The sequence below is a fragment of the Lucilia cuprina genome, chromosome 5 (genome assembly GCF_022045245.1).
Source record: "Lucilia cuprina isolate Lc7/37 chromosome 5, ASM2204524v1, whole genome shotgun sequence".
Lineage (NCBI taxonomy): Eukaryota > Metazoa > Arthropoda > Insecta > Diptera > Calliphoridae > Lucilia > Lucilia cuprina.
The window spans coordinates 9830885-9850928 of NC_060953.1; the positions used below are offsets into that span (position 1 = coordinate 9830885).

At 28.9% G+C, this 20044-nt stretch overlaps 2 protein-coding genes across 2 annotated transcripts in view; both read right to left on the reverse strand.

The window, feature by feature from the left end:
- LOC124420004 (heparan sulfate 2-O-sulfotransferase pipe-like) overlaps positions 1–20044 on the reverse strand; it is a 103878-nt gene that overhangs the window by 5050 nt on the left and 78784 nt on the right. The window contains exons 3-5 of the mRNA XM_046951454.1: positions 8102–8160; positions 559–1475; positions 260–488 (exon numbers count right to left, since the gene is read on the reverse strand). Coding sequence (XP_046807410.1) covers positions 260–488; positions 559–1475; positions 8102–8160 — 1205 coding nt within the window. The remainder of the gene's footprint in view (positions 1–259; positions 489–558; positions 1476–8101; positions 8161–20044) is intronic.
- LOC111685693 (heparan sulfate 2-O-sulfotransferase pipe-like) lies at positions 4546–8154 on the reverse strand. Its single transcript, XM_023447958.2, has 4 exons — positions 8102–8154; positions 5095–5657; positions 4863–5017; positions 4546–4780 (listed from the first exon to the last, which is right to left on the reverse strand). The coding sequence occupies exons 2-4, from the start codon at positions 5556–5558 to the stop codon at positions 4575–4577; spliced, it is 825 nt and encodes a 274-aa protein (XP_023303726.2). The 5' UTR covers positions 5559–5657; positions 8102–8154; the 3' UTR covers positions 4546–4574.

The following is a 20044-nucleotide window of genomic DNA, read 5'->3' on the forward strand; positions in this document are numbered from 1 at the left end:
GTCTATAGTCTAGTCTATAGTCTAGTCTATAGTCTAGTCTATAGTCTAGTCTATAGTCTAGTCTATAGTCTAGTCTATAGTCTAGTCTGTAGTCTAGTCTATGGTCTATTCTATAGTCTATTCTATAGTCTGTTCTATAGTCTAGTCTATAGTCTAGTATATAGGCTAGTCTATAGTCTAGTATAGTCTATAATCTAGTCTCTAGTCTAGTTTAAAGTCTAGTCTATGGTCATATCAATAGTCTAGTCTATGGTCTAATCCAAAGTCCTCTTCTCCCCAAAAAAGTAGTTTGCTGTTTAAGTCTACTTTTAGGTATAACATTTAATTTCTTACAGTGATATACAGCCTTAGCATTCTTAAAGAAACGCGGTATATAATGCTCTAAAACCGATAAAGTAATATTCGTATCCTCCCAAGTTCCCACTACAGCATATTCTTCCTCAACGGTACGTTTAGCTTTCTGCATAGCAGCCTGAGAATTAAAAGGCCTAAAGGAGAAATTTGAAAAATAAAAATTACTACCAGTTTCCATAAAACTCAACGCATCATCAATCTTACATGCACAACTGTTGATTTTGACCACAAAAGAATAGGGTCTGACGTCTGTGATCTCGGGCGGGATTTTTAATTTCCATTTGATTGAATTGACAATAGATATTCTGTGTTCGCACACATGTATCGAAATCCATGTTCATGAATTCATCGGATGGTCTGGCGGGTGCTTTAGCACCCAATTTAGCTTTCATATCACGATAATACCATTCAGCTCTAACATAATAATGCCATGATATAATACGTTCTACAGGATCACGTACTAAGTTTATGTAAATAGGTCTGGGCATATGGAAACGGGTTACATTGATATAGGCTAAATGTTGACTGTAAATATGGGGTCTTGATTTGTTATAGATCTCCTGCAATAATTGTTTCTGTAGTGGCGGCTTAATCATAATAGTTTCATGTGGTTTGCCGGCATCGCGTGAATGTTCAAAATTATTAACTTTTCCCAATTGTATCATTAGTTGCATCATAGACTGAGATCCTACTTTGGGTACACGATTAAAAATGACCAGTTCTACTTGAGCTTTTTTGGTATTATTTAAGGCATCGGCAGCTGCATCCAAATATTCAGCATATTCATCTTCATAATCATCGTCATCATCCACATCATCATCATAATCATTTCCAATACCATTGTAATAATCTAGATCCGAGTAATGAGATTTTTTATCGTGTTTGTTTTTGTTCTTATGTTTATGTTCATGTTCATGCTGATTTCTATGCTGGTGTACATTCTTAGGTGCCACTATACCAGCTGTTAGTCCATGTTGTTGTACTTGAGGCTTATGAGTATTCTCATTATCCCATTTTATACGTACTCCTAGTGGTAGATGAGTACGCCTTTTAGGCTTTCTTTTGTTTTCATTATCATAATCCTCGGACCGCTGTATACGTCCCCGTTTAACTCTGTTGTGCTGTTGAAAATGGGAGTTGTTTCTTAGTTCGTTTTTTTTTTGGTCTGTATTTTTCTGGACCTTTAACCCAATGAGCCCAATGTACAAAATTGACTACCGTTTATATTGTTTTTGGCATTAATTTAAAGTGATGAGAAGATAAATAGAGATGTGATGATGAGTTTTATTGTTTTTGGAAACTTTAGTAGGAAATTTTTCTAACCGAAAGTTTTTAAAGGAAATAAAGCTTGCCCGCAATATTTTTTTTTGTTTCTCATTAAAGCAACTTATTTTTTACAGATCAAGGGATTAACTATAACTTTTAAATAATATATATTTTTAAAATAGCCTTACTTGGAAAGTGGTCATGTATAGGTTTAATTATGAAACCCATAAGGACCTGAGACAATTTTATACCGATTCTCAGAAATGTTGTTACGAACATTTCCAAAATACTAAGCAGACTATAGTCCAATATATAATATATAGATTAAACTGTAGTCCTAGTTTTGTCTAGTCTATAATCTAAACTACTTTCTATACATTAGTCTATAGTATTTCATCTAGATCCAGATCCTAAAGTCTACATTATAGTCTAGTCTACAATCCACCTAATAGTCCAGACTATAGTCTCTTATATAACCCAGGCTATAGTCCAGACTATTGCCTAGTCTAAAGTCCCAACTATTGTTTAATACAAAGTCCAGACTATTGTATAAAGTTCAGACTTTTTTATAGTCCAAAACCCAGACTCTTGTTAGGTCTAAGTGTCCAAACTTTTGTCTAGTTAAAGTCCATTGCATTTTCTATTCTATAGTGTAGTTCACTCTTTAGTAGAGATTATATTCCTATCGTAAGATGCAGGCTATAGTCCAGTCTAATGTCTATACTCTGTACTAAAGTGCAGACTTTAGTCTTGACTATATCCTAGACTATAGTATGAACTATAGTACACACAATAGTCTGAACTATATGCTGTGGTTTAGTATATAGTCCAGACAATTGTCTAATGTTTAGTTGTTGCTAAACATTAAGATAATAGTCTTAAGACTAAGGCCTTCGGTGGATTCGATTCCCCCCTTTGGGACTGGTTAAGTAGCGCACAACAGGGCCGATAGAGGCCTATGTGTATTTCTTCGGATTTGATGTGTATACATTCTCCTTTTTAAACTAAATAACTAAGTTTTAGTCTAGTCTAGTCTGGTCATTAGTCTGGATATAATCGGATCCATAGTCCAGTATATATTCTATTTTTCGGACAATGTGGCAATCTTTAGTCTAGGCTATAGTACAGGTAATAGTCTAGGTTACAGTCTAGGCTATAGTTTAGGCTATAGTCTAGGCTTTAGTCTAGGTAACAGTCTGAGCTATAGTCTAAAGTCTTATTTATTCTTATCATGGTCTTGTTTATAGTCCAAATAATGGTCTTTTATATAGTCGTAGAAAATGTATCACTTTTAATGGGGTAAAAACATAGAGATCTCTTAGGTAGTAATATATTAAAGCCCAAGGCTTAAAGCTTTTAAATAACGAAAGCTTAAACTATTTACTATTATTTGACTAAAAGCTTTAAGTGTTAAATTCAAAGAAGAAGTTCAAGGCAAGTAAAACCTTTTATATATCTTCAATTTGTCGTTTGTTAACCCATAACGTTAAAAATTTATTTATTTCGAAAGCTTATTTTGTAAAAGCTGTTTGTCATGGAAACCCAAAACAAGGCTTTTAAGTTAATTGAAAGATTAAAATTAACAATAACTTTTTAACACTAGGCGTGTTATCGGCCATAAGATAAAAAACTAAGTTTGTTTTCTAAAAGCTTTAAGCTTTTGTTTAAAAAAAAGTTATATTCATAAATAATTTGGTTTATGGTTAAGTGATAAGATCTAATAATGTAATGTTAAGTTAAAAGTTTAATATTTTAAAAAGCTGAGATTGTTTTCTAGAGTTTAAAGTTTTAATAAAAGCTTTAGTTTACACGAAAAGTTTAATTGACAGACAATTGGTTTATAATCATATGTTTTAATTTGGCAACTTGTAGCTTAAGAAAATTCTAAAGAATTCTTAGGAAAGATAATAATATTCTGAAAGCTTAAAGTTGTGATAAACAGCTTTAAGCTTTAGATAAAACAACATATTCAATTGCTTTACAAATTGGTCTTCAGTTCTAAAGGTGTTTAATTTTAACAGCTTACAGCTTGAAATAAGCTTAACTAGTGCTATTAAAAGTTTAATATTCTAAAAGCTGAGTTTATTTTCTAAAGTTTTTGCATAAAGCTTAAAGCTTTAGTTTAAAAAAAGGGATCCTTTTGTTAAACAAATAGTTTCATATAAATAGTTTAATATAAGATAAGAAATTAAAAGTTTTATATTAATAATGAAAGCTTTTAAAGTTTCTTATTAACAGCTTTAAGCTTAATATTTTTATATAAAGCTTTAAGCTTTAGCTTTAAACCAAATGTTCCTTTAATAAGACTAGGTATTAAAATTTAAATATTTATAATGAAAGCTTTTTAAACTATCATATTAAAAGCTTTAAGCTTAAAGTTTTCATAGAAAGCTTAAAGCTTTAGCTTTAAGCAAAATATTGCTTTAACAAACAAATAGTTTAAGAAATCGTTCAAAATAAGCCTAGAGATTAAAAGTTTTATATTTATAAAAATGAAAGCTTTTAAAGTTTCATATTAAAAGCTTTAAGATTAAAGTTTTTTTTAAACAAATAGTTTCATATAAATAGTTCAATATAAGCTAGGAGATTAAAGTTTTATATTTATAACGAAAGCTTTTAAAGTTTCCTATTAAAAGCTTTAAGCTTGAAGTGTTCATATAAAGCTTTAGGTTTTAGCTTAAACAAATGTAACTTTAATAAGCCAAGACATTAAAAGTTTAAATAATAAAAGATTTTACGGTTACATATAAAAAGTTTTAAGCTTAAAGTTTTCATATAAAGCTTTCAGCTTTAGCATAAGCAAATGTAACTTTAATAAGCCTAGATATTAAAATTTAAATATTTATAATGAAAGCTTTTATACTTTCATATAAAAAGCTTTAAGCTTTAAATCAAAAAGTTAACATTAATTTTTTTTTAAGAAAATTTTATTTTAAAAATATTAGCAGTAAAACTTAAAATAATTGCCATCTTAGAGAGCTTTTAACATTTTGTGAGCTTAATAGATATATAGCCAAATATTGTTTATACAAACGTTGTTTACAAAATTGATAAAATTCAATTTCATTAGTAAGATTTTTACTTAAAATACGACGAACTTCGTTAGTAACCGGAGGACGAAAAGAATTACGATTAGTTTTATGTAAACGATTTTCAGCTTCTGTAAGATTTCGAGAAAAAAAACGAGAGAGATATGTATATAAAGAGAAAATAAGCTTTTTTCGAAAAGTTTGGATATTTACTATAATATTCCTCAGCTGCACCACTAAAGAAACGTGGTATATAATTCTCTAAAACGGTTAAAGTAACATTGGTATCCTCCCAAGAACCCACTACAGCGTATTTGGTTTCAACATGTTGTTTAGCTCTTTGCATAGCTTCGTAGGAATTAAAGGGCCTAATGGTAGTTAGATATATATTTTAAGTACAAACATATTTTTAACTTTCTGCTTTTTTTGATAATAAACTACTCACATGCAAGTTTTCGCATCTTGACCACAAAAGAACAACACCTGTCTTCTATGATCGCCCAGACCCTGTAATTCATTTTGTATAAACGTACATTCACGATCATTTTTCAAAACACATTCGGAAAAATCTTTTTTCAAAAACGGCACACTTGGCAATTTATATTGTTGGGGAAATAATCTCTTACGTTCGGCTATATACCAGGGTGTACGAATATAATAGAACCAAGAGATAATACGTTCAACTGGATCTCTCACCATATTGATATATATGGGTTGGGGATAATCTAAGGCATCAAAATCCACATAGGCTACATGTTTGGAATATGAGGTTGGTTCACCTTTTTCCATAATCTCCTCCACTAGACCCAGTTCAAATGTGGGTGTCATCATTATGGTTTCAGTGCTGCTGGGTTTGTCACGTGTCGCCTGGAAGTTATTACGTTTGGCCAATAATTGCAAAAGCACCATTAGGGTTTGACTGCCCACTTTAGGTACACGATTGAAAAATACTATATCTATTGAGGCCTTGGGTGTATTGTTCAGTTTTTCCGTTGTCAAATCGTTTAACTAACAAAGAGAAGTTTTTTTGTTGTTGGTTTGTTTTTTGCCATTAACATATAATTAGGGGGAGTAGTTTTAAGAAGAAAGAGAAAAGTCAAAGAGAGTAAAAGCTTTCGCATAACAGTCCAGACAATGTTGTATTGGTAACCTTATTTGTTATTAGCTATTTACGAAACCTTTTTGAAAACCCCTGGTTAAAACTTAAAAAAAAAAACACAAAAATTTTGTGAGATATAAAACACACACACAAAACTACCGCTACAACCAAGGTGCGTTAAAAAATAAAAGCTTTTATAAATAACATTTCTTTTGATATATAAAACCACACTTTAAGACTTATAAACTAAAACCCGTTTTTTGTTTTTGAAGTTAATAACTTACCTGCTTGTTTTTGGAGTTTTTTTTTAAACTTATTTTAAAATGAAACATTTAACATTTAAGTTAAAAGCTTTGTTAAAAGCTTTTCTTTTTAGTGAAACATACACACATAATGATTTGAAATGTTATAAAACTGTTGGCCCGTTAAGTTAAGCTTTAAAGCTTCTCTCGTTTTTGAACGTTTTAAGTTTAACTTTCTAAATTAGATTTCAAAAGCTTTAAAACTTTTAAGCTTTAAGTTATTTTTATTAAACTGTTGGCCCCTTAAGTTAAGCTTTAAAGCTTGACTCTTTTAAAACGTTTTACTTTTAAGTTTAACTTTTAAATTTAACTTTTTAAATTACATTTCAAAAGCTTTAAAACTTTTAAGCTTAAAGTTGTTTTTATTAAACTGTTGGCCTGTTAAGTTAATCTTTAAGGCTTGCTTCTTTTTAAACGTTTAACTTTTAGGTTTAACTTTTAAAATTAGATTTCAAAGCTTTAAAGCTTTTAAGCTTTAAGTTGTTTTTATTAAACTGTTGGCCCGTTAAGTTAAACTTTAAATCTTCTCTCTTTTTCAACGTTTAACTTTTAAGTTTAACTTTTTAAATTAGATTTAAAAAGCTTTAAAAATTTTAAGCTTTAAGTTGCTTTTATTAAACTGTTGGCCCCTTATGTTAAGCTTTAAAGTTTCTCTCATTTTCAACGGTTAACTTTTAAGTTAAACTTTTTAAATTAAATTCAAAAGCTTTAAAGCTTTTAAGCTTTAAGTTGTTCTCTTCTTTTGTTATGGTAAAAAAACAACAAAAGCAAGAACTGGAATATTAAAAAATTTAAAAATTTACTCCTAAAAAGCTGTAAAAGCTAAATTTATAAAAAACTTAAAAATTTATTGAAAAAGTTTTTTTTTAATTTTGTTAAACTTTCTGAAGATTCTGGCGATTCTGGCAAAAGCTTTTCTAAAGTTTGCCTCTAGACTAATTAAGTAAACATATGTGCGTGTGTGTGTGTAAGTGTAATATGCATTGTTTTTTCTTGTTTTCAAGGGAAACGGGAAGGGACTTATGGGCCTTTTAAGAAAAAATCTTTAAGAATATTTTCTGAATTTTTTTGTATTTCAAAATCTTGCAAAATCTAAAACCTATTTTAAGGTTTTTTTTTTGTAAAAGGTAGGGAAGGAAAGTAGGGGTTAGTTTGGTTAGAGAGATAGAGGGAGAGAGAGAGAGCAAAAACAGATAGATAGAGAGAGCTAAAGTATAGAGACAGTTGGTAGAGAGACAGAGCTTTGCAGCAAAAGAGCAAAAACATTTGATGCTTTAATGTGGAAATGCTCAATGGTAAATGGAGGCAAAATGACATTTAATGGGATATAATGTAAAATTGAGAGAGAAGATAGTTCAATACAAACAAATACTAATAGGGAATAGGCCCATATTTTGATAATAAGGAATTAGGTAGGTATAGTGCTTAATGTATGGATAATAAGTGTATAAATGTAAAAGTGTTAAAAGTACTAAATGAATCTTTTTCTCTTAAAAAAAAATATCTTCAAAATATCAGATATTTTCTTATTTACTCATGCATTCAAAAAAATAAAAAAATGATAAAAAACAACTTAAATATCTAAAAAAAAAAGAAAAAAAAATGTCTTCAAAATAAAATGCATATCAATCACCATGACTAATATAATAAATAGATAATAAATCATTATAAATTAAATATGGCTACCAGTGCAACATTACCATATTACGAGCATCTGTTGAAAATATTAAAAGGCTTTAGAAAAAAATACGATTATTCTTTAATGGCCAATTTTCACATTTGATACGCGTTAAGGACGATAAATATTTTTTTGTTTTTTGTTATGAACGAAAGACAGTTAAAGAAAGAGTAGAGAAAGAGCGTGAGAGCGCATAGTAACCGTACCGTATGAAATGCTCTTATTAAATTTTGAAAATGAGATGCTTTAATGGTATTTTATTGGTTTTTATTTTAATTAACGTATGCGGCGAATATGTTGCGATAAGTGCATTAAAATGCGCGCCATGAAATTGTTTTTTTTTTTTTTTGTAAGAAATTTGTAAAAGACTTACCTGTCCGGTACTTTTGAGGTATTGATAGGTGCCGTGTAAGGTGTTGATGTCTTCGCGTTCTAGAAGAGAGAAAGAGAATTAATATCAATTTAAAAACACTAAAATTCAGGACTGAACCAAACTAGAATTAGAACAAAATTAGAACAGAGCTAGAACAGAACTAGAACAGAACTAGAACAGAACTAGAACAGAACTAGAACAGAACTAGAACAGAACTAGAACAGAACTAGAAGAGAACTAGAAGAGAACTAAAACAGAACTAGAACAGAACTAGAACAGAACCAGAACAGAACTAGAACAGAACTAGAACAGAACTAGAACAGAACTAGAACAGAACTAGAACAGAACTAGAACAGAACTAGAACAGAACTAGAACAGAACTAGAACAGAACTAGAACAGAACTAGAACAGAACTAGAACAGAACTAGAACAGAACTAGAACAGAACTAGAACAGAACTAGAACAGAACTAGAACAGAACTAGAACAGAACTAGAACAGAACTAGAACTTGAACAGAAATAGAACAGAAATAGAACAGAACTATAACAGAACTAGAACTGAACTAGAACTGAACTAAAACTGAACTAGAACTGAACTAGAACTGAACTAGAACTGAACTAGAACTGAACTAGAACTGAACTAGAACTGAACTAGAACTGAACTAGAACTGAACTAGAACTGAACTAGAACTGAACTAAAACTGAACTAGAACTGAACTAGAACTGAACTAGAACTGAACTAGAACTGAACTAGAACTTGTTATATATCACTGAATAGGTAATGAAGTCTAGTTTATGAAGATATAAAATAAAGCCCTGACATATAAAATTACAGCAAGAAAATTCTGACAAATCTTTCCACATAATGATTTCGTAGAAAGTGCAAATAGTAAGCTATAATCATCTGGTTATTTCTTTGGAAAACTATTTATCCAACGATTATGTTTAATAAATGAAAGTGTAACTCAAAATATTTATTTTCGAATTATGTATGATGATTTATTTGTTGCTCTACCTGTCAGACCAAACTATAGCGAAGACTTATTTAACTTTTTTAAAAACAATTTCCTGTTTATCAACCATTTAACATAATGGCTATCTTAAAGTGATCAAACCTCGTCATTTGTTAGGCCCAATGTGGTTTAGTTTACTTTTCCTTTGGCTTTATAATGCATGTATTTATATTAATTTTGTTTTTTTTATTAATTTAATCTTTTTTTTGTGGCAACAGGTTTAAGCCTGTCTTTTATGCAAGTACATACTAGTGTTGTAACGGTAGTTAATTTACACAAATAATCAAAGTTGCATCATTGATTTTTCCTCATTTCTGCAGAGTCTTCATTGTTAAAGAGATCACTAAATTATATAACACATATCACTAGGATGTATGTATATTAGGGCGCTTCATAAAAACATATATTTCTGTGCAACTGTGATTTTCTTCTTATCTATACATTTGTTATACATGAATTATTATCATAAGATGAGCTACTCTATTAAAAAAACCTTAAATTTTTAATTTATTTCACTGAAATCCTTTCACTTTTTATTAAAGTTTTATAAATTGAAATAACTTTTTTTTGAAAGTTGAGTATTTATGAAAGAAAATGATGATAATGTAAAAATCACTTTATTATATTTCAATATAATTGAAATTTTATGCTGAGACACTTTAATATGGTAATTTTATGAAGGCTATAAACATTACAAATCAAAGGTGTGTTTTCTAGTTCTTTACAATTTAATTAATGCGGAAAGACCAAACGTCTGCAGGTCAGACTGACAGTTAAGGAAAAATTAACATATAATTAAAAGGATTTTAAATTTATGACAGCTCAAAAATATGAAAGTTTATATAAGTTTGCAATTGAAAAGTAAAAATGAAAGGTTTTCAAATATGTACAGTCAGCGAGAAAAGTTTGAATATAATTTTGTTTGAAAAAGGTTGTGTTAATACAGTTGAATATAGTCTAGTTAATGCTTTCATCTATACTTTAGTCTTGTCTACGTCTAGTCTATAGTATATTCTATAGTCTAGTCTATTTTCTAGTCTATAGCCTAGTCTATAGTTTAGTCTATAGTCTAGTCTATTGTCTATAGTTTAGTCTATAGTCTAATGTATAGTCTGGTCTATAGTCTAGTCTATAGTCTAGTCTATAGTCTAGTGTATAGTCTAGTCTATTGTCTAGTCTATGGTCTAGTCTAGTCTATAGTCTAGTCTATAGTCTAGTCTATAGTCTAGTCTATAGTCTAGTATGTAGTCTAGTATATAGTCTAGTCTATAGTCTAGTCTATAGTCTAGTCTATAGTCTAGTCTATAGTCTAGTCTATGGTCTAGTCTAGTCTATAGTCTAGTTAGTCTATAGTCTAGTCTATAGTCTAGTCTATAGTCTAGTCTATAGTCTAGTCTATAGTCTAGTCTATAGTCTAGTCTATAGTCTAGTCTATAGTCTAGTCTATAGTCTAGTCTATAGTCTAGTCTATAGTCTAGTCTATAGTCTAGTCTATAGTCTAGTCTATAGTCTAGTCTATAGTCTAGTCTATAGTCTAGTCTATAGTCTAGTCTAGTCTATAGTCTAGTCTATAGTCTAGTCTATAGTCTAGTCTATAGTCTAGTCTATAGTCTAGTCTATAGTCTAGTCTATAGTCTAGTCTATAGTCTAGTCTATAGTCTAGTCTATAGTCTAGTCTATAGTCTAGTCTATAGTCTAGTCTATAGTCTAGTCTATAGTCTAGTCTATAGTCTAGTCTATAGTCTAGTCTATAGTCTAGTCTATAGTCTAGTCTATAGTCTAGTCTATAGTCTAGTCTATAGTCTAGTCTATAGTCTAGTCTATAGTCTAGTCTATAGTCTAGTCTATAGTCTAGTCTATAGTCTAGTCTATAGTCTAGTCTATAGTCTAGTCTATAGTCTAGTCTATAGTCTAGTCTATAGTCTAGTCTATAGTCTAGTCTATAGTCTAGTCTATAGTCTAGTCTATAGTCTAGTCTATAGTCTAGTCTATAGTCTAGTCTATAGTCTAGTCTATAGTCTAGTCTATAGTCTAGTCTATAGTCTAGTCTATAGTCTAGTCTATAGTCTAGTCTATAGTCTAGTCTATAGTCTAGTCTTAGTCTAGTCTATAGTCTAGTCTATAGTCTAGTCTATAGTCTAGTCTATAGTCTAGTCTATAGTCTAGTCTATAGTCTAGTCTATAGTCTAGTCTATAGTCTAGTCTATAGTCTAGTCTATAGTCTAGTCTATAGTCTAGTCTATAGTCTAGTCTATAGTCTAGTCTATAGTCTATAGTCTAGTCTCTAGTCTATAGTCTAGTCTATAGTCTAGTCTATAGTCTAGTCTATAGTCTAGTCTATAGTCTAGTCTATAGTCTAGTCTATAGTCTAGTCTATAGTCTAGTCTATAGTCTAGTCTATAGTCTAGTCTATAGTCTAGTCTATAGTCTAGTCTATAGTCTAGTCTATAGTCTAGTCTATAGTCTAGTCTATAGTCTAGTCTATAGTCTAGTCTATAGTCTAGTCTATAGTCTAGTCTATAGTCTAGTCTATAGTCTAGTCTATAGTCTAGTCTATAGTCTAGTCTATAGTCTAGTCTATAGTCTAGTCTATAGTCTAGTCTATAGTCTAGTCTATAGTCTAGTCTATAGTCTAGTCTATAGTCTAGTCTATAGTCTAGTCTATAGTCTAGTCTATAGTCTAGTCTATAGTCTAGTCTATAGTCTAGTCTATAGTCTAGTCTATAGTCTAGTCTATAGTCTAGTCTATAGTCTAGTCTATAGTCTAGTCTATAGTCTAGTCTATAGTCTAGTCTATAGTCTAGTCTATAGTCTAGTCTATAGTCTAGTCTATAGTCTAGTCTATAGTCTAGTCTATAGTCCAGTCTATAGTCTAGTCTATAGTCTAGTCTATAGTCTAGTCTATAGTCTAGTCTATAGTCTAGTCTATAGTCTAATCTATAGTCTAATCTATAGTCTAGTCTATATTCTAGTCTATAGTCTAGTCTATAGCAAAATCTATAGTCTAGTCTATAGTCTAGTCTATAGTCTAGTCTTTAGTCTAATCTGCAGTCTAGTCTATAGTCTAGTCCATAGTCCAGTCTATAGTCTGGTCTTTAGTATATAGTTTAGTCTATAATCTGATCTATAGTCTAGTCCTCAATCAAGTCTATTGTCTGTAAGACTATAGGCTAGACTCGTCTAGTCTGTTCTGGTCTAGTCTAATAATCGAATCTATAGTTTAATCTATAGTATAATATATAGTCTAGTGTAAAGTCCAGTCTTTAGTCTTGTCTATAGTCTATTCCATAGTCAAGTCTATAGTCTTGTCTATAGTCTTTTCAAAAGTCTATTTTATAGTCTACTCTATAGTCCATTCTTAAGTCTATTTTATAGTTTACTCTTTTATAGTCTACTCTATAGTCCATTCTTAAGTCTAGTCTATAGTCTATTCTTTAGTCTTTTCTATAGTCTAGTCTATGTTCTAGTCATTGTCTTGTCTAGTTTACAGTCTAATCAACAGACTATTCTATAATCTAGTCTTGTCTAGTAAATAGTATATCTTAAACAGAAATCATTTATTAACCTTAAAGTTTATGGCATCTTCCAACAGCCTATACGATTTGAATGGAGCTTTAAAGAACAATATCAAGTGCCAGTAGTAGTAGCCTCTAATAAAAAGCTGCATTATTTCCGGCTACAACAACAAATCGCTATATAAATTTTATCTTTTCTAAAAATTCTAAATCTAAATAATGATGAAAACAAAGACAATTTAAAAGAAAGAACCAAAAGAAAAAAAAACTGCTTCATTGAAAATGTTCAATTGTGTGGAACAATAATGGCAGTCGAAGGTTTTTCATAAGAAAAAAGAACCAATGTACATGAGTACTTGTAAGATTACTTCAAAAAAGTACTTGAATATTATTTTTGTGACGACTATTAACTAAATCAAATTTGTTTGTGAATTTTTTTAAGAATCTTTTTTTATGCTTGTCTCTAATAAAGGAAGTTAAAGGCATTAAAAATAATGTTTAAGGGAAACAAAAAAAAAAAAAAAAAAAAACACGGTGGTTTTTTAATTAACAGAAAAATAAAATTTTGAGATTTTGAGAAAAATATTTTTGTTTAGATAAAATAGGGGTCAACAAGAATTATTACTTGGATTAATATTTGGGCTATTAGTTAATGCAATTGATTTTTTAAATGACAATTTTGTGGCATAAGTTCAAGGATAGATTTGTTTAGTTTGATAAATATTTAGTAGTTCTTCCTATTTGTCCAATATTGAAACGTGTTTATCTAACCCTGAATAAAACAAAATTGCTTTTTTAGCATATTTAACAAGACATTGTAGGTTTTTTAAAAAGTTGTAAATGAAAAATGTTAAAATAAAGTGTGAAAATGTAGCGTTTTTTAAAACGCTAAAACATCATTAACAATGGAACAGCATTTTAGGTAATTGCAAGGGTATTTTATTGGAAATTTTGCTTTTTGTAATAGATTTCGGAAATATTTGCATAGTAGCATAGTAAAATTGCAATCTTTAGTAAATTTTGCAATAATTTGCAATCCCTAGTAAATTGTCGAAAAAAATTCTAAAACCATAGAAAATTTCACAAAAATTAAGTAAATTAGGTATTTTTTTTGTAAAAAGTAGCTTGTTGTAGTAAATTTGCAACCTATAGTAATGTAGTAGTAAATTTGCAACCCATAGCAAATTTGCAACCTATAGCAAATTTGCAATATTTTTAAAAAAAGTTGTATTTAACAAACATTGTAGAAAAATGTTGAAATTCCAATGAATTTTCCAAATATTTGCAGACTATAGTAAATTTGCTAGCCCTTGTAAAGTTTCGAAAAATTTTGAAAACTATCAAAATTTAGGAAAAAATTAAACTTTGAATAAATTTTTTTGAAGAATTTACTGTCTGTAGTAAATTTTGCAACTTATAGTAAATTTGCAATCTATAGTATTTCCTATAAAACTTTTAAACTTACTTAGAATTTGAAAACGTTGTAATGTTTAAGTAAATTTTGTTAATATTTGAAAAATATATTGTAAAATTACCTTGTAAAATTTCAAAAAATTTGCAAACTATAGAAATTTTTGGAAAAATTTACTTTTTTTTAAAAAATTTTTAGAAACATTTGCTGCAAGTAGTATTGTTATATACATTAGTTTATTTGCAATTTATAGTAAATTTGCAAACCCTTGTAAAGTTATGCAAAAATTTCAAACTATACATAGTTTTGGAAATATTTACAATTTTAAGCAATTTTTAAAAAAAAAAAACTTATTGACTTTAAATTTGTAGATGATAGCATATATGCAACCCATTGTAAATTTGCAATATGTATAATTTTTTTTAAGAGAATGTTTTCTTTACGAATTTTTTAGAAAATAAATAGTAAATAAATAATGAAAAGGTAATTTTTAAACTATAGTAAATTTGCAAGACCTTGTAAAATTTACAAATTTTGCAAATTATCAATAATTTAAGATAAAAAAGCATTCTAAAGTAAATTTTTTAGAAAATAGAATGCAAGTTCTTAAGTAAATTTACATTTACATTCTTTTGAAACTTTCAGCTAGTTTTATAAATCTATAGAAAACAAATAGTAAATAAAGTTAACTTATAACTTTCAAACTATAGTATATTTGCAACCCCTTGTAAAATTTCGAAAAATTTTGCAAATTATCAAAATTTAAGAGAAATTAACTTTTCAAAGTAAATATTTAAGAAAATAAGTTTACTATATTAAATGTGTAATTACTATAGTAAACATACAAGTAATTTCCAGTATGGTAAATTTGCAACCCCTTGTAAAATTTCGAAAAATTTTAAAAATTTTTGAAAATTTAAAAATTTAGCTTTTTACACAAAAAAATTTTAGAAAAATTTGCTTTTTATGGTAAATTTGCATTCTATAGTAAATTTGCTAGCTATAGTAAATATGCAATAACATATTTTTAAAGAAAATTAGCTTTCCATCGAGTTGTCAGCTAGTGGTAAGTCTCTAGTAAACTTTTACAATAGTTTGCAAGGCCTAGTAAACCATTGCAAATGCTTGCTTTTGCAATTTTAAAACCGCTAGATATGTTTTCATTTCTTTTTGCTTTGAAATTTCATAAAACATTTTGCACATACACACGCACATAATTTGCCTTTAAAACTCTTGTAAAAAACCACTTGCACACGCGCCCATACTTAATGAATATTTTATGATTTTTATTACAAGTAAATACGTCAAAATTTTTAATGGAAAACAAAATCGCAAATGTGAAGATGCACATTATTATAATAATAACAAAAAAAAAAAAATAGAAACAAGTATGAACAAAAAAAACACTTGATTTAACAAAACAACGTAAAACCACTTATTAGACGGTTAAGTTTAATATTTTCTTTATTTATTATAAAAAAGAAGAAGCAGCATTAAACAAAAGGTTGTTGGCTTAGAAGAAGTATTCATTCAATTCAATATAAAAATTTTCTATACAAAAATAAACAACAGCAGCAAACACACATACCACACATACGTATGAGGGTATTGAAGAAAAATCGTTTACTTCTGCACGATAATGAAGAGGAAAATGTTGTTGCAGATGATAATAATGATGTTGGTGATGTTTTTTTCTTATTTTTTATTTCAAGATTTAATATGGTTAAAACATGATTTATGAATAACATTGAACTTGAATAAAATAAAAGTGGTTTGATGATGATATTTGTATCACATTTTAACTTTTTTGTTATTTTATTCAAGAAAATTACTTTTAAAAGTAAAACTGTAGTAAATGGAAAAAAAGTAAATTGTTTGTAGAAAATTTTTTTACAATTTAATGGTAAATATTGAGTATTTTAAAGATTTTTAATAGAAAATACAACTTTCTTGTGTACTGAACAAATGTCATGGGTTTAGTTGGGGACAGAGAAAAAAACAGTGGAGAAATGTCTTGCTTTAAAGAAAAAGTTGTAGTTTTAATAGATTTTCTATAAATTATTCATCAATAAGTTTTTTTTTGTTATCATTACATTAAAAACAAGTTTAATTTTAAATTAAAAAGCAAATATTTCAATAAGGAAAAAATATATATAAAAATCAGCTACAATACAACTAGAAGAGAACTAGCAGAGAACTAGAAGAAAACTAGAAGAGAACCAGAATAGAACTATAACAGAGCTAGAACAGAACTAGAACAGAACTAGAACAGAACTAGAACAGAACTAGAACAGATCTAGAACAGAACTAGAACAGAACTAGAACAGAACTAGAACAGAACTAGAAAAGAACTAGAACAGAACTAGAACAGAACTAGAACAGAACTAGAACAGAACTAGAACAGAACTAGAACAGAACTAGAACAGAACTAGAACAGAACTAGAACAGAGCTAGAACAGAACAAGAACAGAACTAGAACAGAACAGAAAAGAACTAGAACAGAACTAGAACAGAACAGAACAGAAAAGAACTAGAACAGAACAGAAAAGAACTAGAACAGAACTAGAAGAGAACTAGAACAGAACTAGAACAGAACTACAACAGAACTACAACAGAACTAGAACAGAACTAGAACAGAACTAGAACAGAACTAGAACAGAACTAGAACAGAACTAGAACAGAACTAGAACAGAACTAGAACAGAACTAGAACAGAACTAGAACAGAACTAGAACAGAACTAGAACAGAACTAGAACAGAACTAGAACAGAACTAGAACAGAACTAGAACAGAACTAGAACAGAACTAGAACAGAACTAGAACAGAACTAGAACAGAACTAGAACAGAACTAGAACAGAACTAGAACAGAACTAGAACAGAACTAGAACAGAACAAGAACAGAACAAGAACAGAACTAGAACAGAACTAGAACAAAACTAGGACAGAACAAAACTATTCTAGTGAAATCAAGTTTATGCAAATTTAGTCATCTAATTTATTTAAATTTATTTTATTTTTAAAGCTTTTTCCTTTAACTTAATATTTTATTAAAATAAAATTTATTCCTTTTTTCTTCGCAGATCGGTTGAATTGATTGCCCTGCTGGCCATATCCTGTACATTTTTCCTATTTATGCATACAAATAAACTCAACAGTCGTCTTAAAGAGATGGAAATGAAATTACAGCCATCAGAATTTTCAGCACTTGGTCTGACAGGCAGTAATCATTTGGATGCACCCAGTAAGTTAATGTTCATTTACTACTACACATAATATTATTCCTCTTGTTGTTGTTATTGTTTGTGTTGGCTGACTGTGTGTCTGCTGCTGCCGTTGATGATGATGATTTCCTCTATTCTAGTTTGTGCGTTTTTCCATATCGCAAGTTTATAGTATTTTGTTCTTATGTTGGCACATTGTCCATCACTTTATATATGTTGCGTGGAGGGTCACAGCAGAGAGCAGAATGTATTACAGCATATTTGCTCAAACGCATTTTGAATGAAAAAATGAAGAAAGCTTAAGGAAAAGGCAACAAACAGCAACATTGCAAAAATTTGCAGTTTTGTTTTTTTACTAAGTAAATAAAATATTTTTAAAATTATAAAAAAAACTAAGGGAAAAACTCATGTAGAAAATATGCAAAATTTACATGCAAATCTGCTGAAAGGAAAAAAGCCAACAAAAATACAAAATCAGTGGCAGAGTTTTTTTATGTTATTATGATGAAAATAAACTTAATCAGACTTGTTAAATATTAAGTGGCAGTTGTTGGTCTGTAGTTGCGAATCCAACAACTGGATGCCGACTTTGCGGCTGTAGCAGTAAAAGTGCCAACTGTTATAGCAAATGGTTGTAAGTCTTATAAAGACTTTATAAGACAAGTATTAAAACAACAAAGTCATTACTACGAACACTGTATTAAGTCGTTGGAGTGAATAGTAAAAATTAATATTAATAAAAAAATAAATAATTAAATTTAAGAATATTTAGTACTAAGATGTTTTTGATAAAGTAAGTAAGTAATAGTTTCAAAGAGTAAAAAGTTCTGTTCTAGTTCAGTTCTAGCTCAGTTCTAGTTCAGTTCTAGTTCTATTTCAGTTCTAGTTCTAGTTCTGTTTTAGTTCTGTTCTAGTTCTGTTCTAGTTCTGTTCTAGTTCTGTTCTAGTTCTGTTCTAGTTCTGTTCTAGTTCTGTTCTAGTTCTGTTCTAGTTCTGTTCTAGTTCTGTTCTAGTTCTGTTCTAGTTCTGTTCTAGTTCTGTTCTAGTTCTGTTCTAGTTCTGTTCTAGTTCTGTTCTAGTTCTGTTCTAGTTCTGTTCTAGTTCTGTTCTAGTTCTGTTCTACATCTGTTATAATTCTGGTTCTGTTCTTGTTTCATTCTTCTTCCATTCCTCAAATTCCTACACAAAAAACTTAATTGTTTTTCCGTTAGTCTCCACATGACCTTGAATTTACAAAAAATGCACCATAAAATTAAAGAACACTCGCGCAAATAAGTTACGGTCTAAATAATCCAGCACAGCACTTTATTGGCCATAAAGAATCTTAGGATTTTCTTTCCCATAAAAACAAAACTATAAAAGCCAACCGAACAAACTGCAGACAGCCATACAGATGGACAGACGGACAGACAGCTAGACTAACAAATAGTCCAAGACCTGAAGTCAGTCATTTGTAATAAATTATTTGTTGCACCTGATGAAACATAAAATAAATCCCCAACATACATTTACTGGGTTTTCTCTTTTTTATAAATATTTTTCATTTTTACTTTTATTTGTTGCAATTATTGTGATTTTTCTATTGAAAAATACCAGTGATTGTTTTTTTTAACTTTATATAGTTTTATTATATGTTTAAATAAAAAATACAAAAATGCTTTTAATATATTTTGTTTTTCATAAAACTATTTATTGTAGCATCTCTATAAGTAATTTCAGTTAGAGTACATTTTACGCAACAATGCAATAAATCAAAATAATATAGACAATAAAAATAAAAAAAATATGGACTTAAAAGAGATTAAAATATAGAAAAAAGTGGGAATTTTTTCGTAAACGATTAAGGTAAATAAAAGCAAATTGAAAGTTTTAGAAAAAAATGTTATTTAATAGTTATTTAAAAACTTTGTAGCAATTTAATAATCTGACTAAAAACTTTGTTGCATTTTTATATTAAAACATGAAAATATTTCTCTACTGTTAAGAGAAATCTATTAAAAAATCTATTAAAAAAATTTTAATTTTATTTAACACAATTTGAAGTTCCGAAATTAATAACTGCTTAAAATCAGTTAACATTTTCAAAAACTACACTTCATTACCTATCCAGCGATATAAAACAAGTGGTAGTTTGGTCTTCTATAGTCTTTAAAATAATTCTTAGAAATTATACTCCTTGCAAATATTGCTACAAAATTTTTTAATATAAAAACGTTGCTTACTATGCACTTCTCATTTTTGCATGTACCAAAGTTAAACAAGCATTGTTGTTGCTTTTTTTGCAGAAGAGCTAAAGTAAACTTTTGCTTACGACGAAACACGCATGTTGAAAACAATAAATTACTTACATTGACGTATTTGCCGTCTCTACAGCTTATAAATAGAGAAATGTGGGATTTTATTAAAAATTTTTATTTTTTTGAAAAAATTTGTTTTTTTTAACAAAATTTTTTATATATAATAAAAAACAAAAAATATTTTGTTATTAATAATTAAATCAAGCTTTAGATTTTTATTACTAATTTGGATTTTTAGTAAAAATTTTAATTTTTTTGTAATAAACAAACTTTTGTTATTTAAGATTAAATGAGTTCAGTTTTATTTCAGTTCTGGCCTAGATCTGTTGTGGTTCTTTTGTAGTTCTGTTGTAGTTCTAGTCCTGTTGTTGTTCAGTTTTAGTTCAGTTCTAGTTCAGTTCTGGTTCAGTTCTAGTTCAGTTCTAGTTCAGTTCTAGTTCAGTTCTGGTTCAGTTCTAGTTCAGCTCTAGTTCAGTTCTAGTTCAGT